Below are 3,614 nucleotides of genomic sequence, written 5' to 3'. Positions count from 1 at the left end.
AAAGCCTTCTAATAATGTTTCTCCTTTTCCCCAACCCCACCTCTCACCGCGTTATATTACGTATCTGTCAAATCCTTCAAAAATTAATCTAATAAGGGGTGATTTTTTATTCCATGGCCTACAAGATAGAATGACTACCCGCTACATGCACTTAATTTACACTACTGATAGTATCAAATTATTTACATTATCAGTGTATATAACTTAAATAAACAAAAAAAACAATTTCTATCAACCATAACATTTTCAAGGTTAGACTAACAACAATTATAACATGGCCATCTTTTCTCATTTCTTTTTAAACCCCTCCATTCTCTTCACAAGAGATCACATAGCCCAAACACACACACATACACATAATCTCTCATTCTTCCTTCTCTCACCCCACTTCCCTAAAGCATAATGGGAGCTCTTCCCCATTTTGAACCAATTTCAAAATGTAGCAAAGAAAATAGATCAAATCAAACAGTTGCTTCTGATTTAGATGGTACACTCTTGATATCAACAAGTGCATTTCCTTATTATTTTCTTGTTGCCTTAGAAGCTGGTAGCCTTATAAGGGCGTTATTCTTATTAGCATCTGTTCCATTTGTCTACTCTATTTACATATTCATCTCAGAGTCTATTGCTATTGAAACATTAATCTTCATTTCCTTTGCTGGATTAAAGATTAAAGATATTGAAATCGCGTCGAGGGCTGTTTTACCCAAGTTTTATTCCGAGGATGTCAATCCACAAACTTGGAAAGTGTTCAATTCTTTTGGAAAAAGATATATTGTTACTGCAAATCCAAGAATCATGGTTGAACACTTTGCTAAGAGTTTCTTAGGTGCTGATAAGGTTCTTGGAACAGAATTAGAAGTTTCTAAATCTGGACGTGCAACTGGTTTTGTTCGAAAACCAGGTGTTCTTGTTGGAGAGCACAAAAGGGTTGCTATTCTTAAGGAATTTGGCACAAATAATGTACCTGATTTAGGACTTGGAGATAGAGAGACCGATCATGATTTCATGTCCATATGCAAGGTAAACTTTAGTCCAATCTTTTACTATAATTACTCATGTCCTTTTTCGCGAAAATAACCTCCTATACATGGCCAGTTACGGTTTGAATAAAAGAAATCCATCCTATATTGGCATTACAATATTTATATCTTTGGTGGGTTAGTAAAATGTTTTATTGTTCTTGATGTTAATTCATGATAGCTCTTGTCTAAGAAAATCATTTTTCTGCTTTTCCTGTCTGTTTTTAGCAGTACATGTACATCACATGCATTAACACGGGAAATAATGGGAAATTAAAAGATTAGATTACTAGTTACATCAATCAAAGTAGACTACGTATTGGAGTAAATAGTTATTGCTGCTAAAAGTGTATTAATTTGTTGTAGTGTATAGAAATTATAGTGTATATTTATGGGCTGGATTTTTCTTATGATCCCAATTTAGGGTTTTTCGCTAAAGACTTTGTTTCAGAGCACGATTAGTATGACAAAGACCAGAAAGAAAAGCTTGATCTTATGACCATGCCGTACACATAGCTTTGTTATTTGTAAAATTATTAATATGCTCTCTTTATTATTCGTCCTTAATTATATTGATGACATTTATTTCAACGTACTAGCAAAATAGCCAAGTCATGATACATCTTTCACGTTCCGCCATATTTTTCATTTAAGATGTACCTCTAAAAGGATTACATACCAAACGCATGAATATTTCTCCCAACTCTCTCCTTGGGGACCAAATGGATGAAGATAATTTAACCTTTATAAACTAACAATTCAAGAAATTACATTGTCATGTCATTCTAAAGGTAATTAAACATGAAAATTCATATTTAATGAAACGGAAAAGGGCTATCTGTTGGATTTGGTATATAAATGCCTTACATCCACCTACTCATGAGCTAAAAATGCCCCATTGTTTTCTTTTGACCCGAAAAATGCCTTAAAAATTAATGAACCAACTGGATGAAGATAAGTAACTTTTTGCAACAAGTAGTTAAATTGCACCTATAGTATAAAAGTTCATTTACACTATTAGTGGAAACTTTCTAAAATTTACTCTTCACGACAAATTAAGTTAATTCGAAAAAAAAATAAGAAAAAGAATCGAGAATTATGTTACTTTCAAGTTTTTAAAGTAAAATTGTACTTGTTTTTTTGCTATTTAACTCATTGCCTGAATATTTTTGCAGGAAGGATACATGGTCCCAAGAACAAAAATCGAACCTTTAGCAAGAAACAAACTTTTAAGTCCGGTCATTTTCCATGAAGGTCGTTTAGTACAAAAGCCTACACCAATTATGGCACTCTTAACTTTCTTATGGATGCCAATAGGAATAATTCTCTCCATTCTTAGAGTATACCTTAATATTCCTTTACCAGAAAAAATTGTCAGATACAATTATATGATCCTTGGTATTAAACTTATTGTCAAAGGTACCCCTCCTCCACCCCCTAAAGATGGTCAACGTGGTGTACTTTTTGTTTGTAACCATAGAACTGTCCTAGACCCTGTTGTCACAGCTGTTGCACTAGGCAGAAAAATTAGTTGTGTTACATATAGTATTAGCAAATTTTCTGAAATGATTTCGCCGATAAAAGCCGTTGCATTGTCAAGAGAAAGGGAGAAAGATGCTGCTCATATTAAGCAATTGCTTGAAGAAGGTGATTTGGTTATATGTCCTGAGGGGACTACTTGTAGGGAACCTTTTTTGTTGAGATTTAGTGCATTATTTGCTGAGCTTACTGATAGAATTGTTCCGGTGGCAATCAACGCAAAACAAAGTGTTTTCTATGGTACGACAGTTCGTGGGTATAAATTCTTGGATCCTTATTTTGTTTTTATGAATCCAAGGCCAACTTATGAGATCACTTTCTTGAATCAACTCCCTCCTGAGCTCAATTGTAGTAATGGTGGAAAATCGGCGATTGAAGTGGCTAATTATATTCAAAAAGTTCTTGGTGGTACTCTTGGCTTCGAATGTACTAATTTGACGAGGAAGGACAAGTATGCTATGATGGCTGGAACAGACGGCCGTGTTCCGGTAAAGGAAAAGGAGAAGGAGAAGGAGATGAACGGAGAAAATAAATGAATTAGCTAGTACGTAATATATTTATTTTTCAATGACTTTTTGCGTATTCCTCATGTGTTTTTCAGTCTTTTTTATCATGGTAAAGAAAAAGAAAGGGGCAAAGATTGAAAAGGAAAACAAGAAAAGAACAAGGAAAAAGAATTGCTTGTATTGTGATCATGATGATTATTTTTATCAATAAAATGGTTAATATGTATATTGTTTTGATTGGAATGTACAAGTTTTAAATGCAATTTTTATTAATTGGGTGAATTTTTGATATTGAAGTTGGCTATGTCCATGCAGATTAAATGAAGGCCATTTTCAATGCCTTAACTGAAAGCATGGCATGAATATGGTGATGACTTGTGGCAGTTGTTTTAATTCGAAACTTAAATGACATATAACTCATGTGCCCATCGTTTAATCTAATTTTACTTTTGTTTTGAGGTGGTTCAAACTAAATTTTACTTTTGTTTTGAGGTGGTTCAAACTAAATGAGAAAATGTTTCAAAGAGTTTTCTACTCTTTGGCTGCA

At 33.5% G+C, this 3,614-nt stretch overlaps 1 protein-coding gene across 1 annotated transcript; it reads left to right on the top strand.

Annotated features, from left to right (window-relative positions):
* The first annotated feature begins 308 nt into the window (after positions 1–308).
* Positions 309–3,310, top strand: LOC104106281 (glycerol-3-phosphate 2-O-acyltransferase 6). The gene is made up of 2 exons (XM_009614785.4): positions 309–1,023; positions 2,198–3,310. The coding sequence occupies exons 1-2, from the start codon at positions 403–405 to the stop codon at positions 3,095–3,097; spliced, it is 1,521 nt and encodes a 506-aa protein (XP_009613080.1). The 5' UTR covers positions 309–402; the 3' UTR covers positions 3,098–3,310.
* The last annotated feature ends 304 nt before the right edge of the window (positions 3,311–3,614 follow it).

The sequence above is a fragment of the Nicotiana tomentosiformis genome, chromosome 7 (genome assembly GCF_000390325.3).
Source record: "Nicotiana tomentosiformis chromosome 7, ASM39032v3, whole genome shotgun sequence".
NCBI classification, from domain to species: Eukaryota; Viridiplantae; Streptophyta; class Magnoliopsida; order Solanales; family Solanaceae; genus Nicotiana; species Nicotiana tomentosiformis.
The sequence above is the reverse complement of the archived record's forward strand: the minus strand, read 5'-3'. Positions and strand labels throughout refer to the sequence as shown.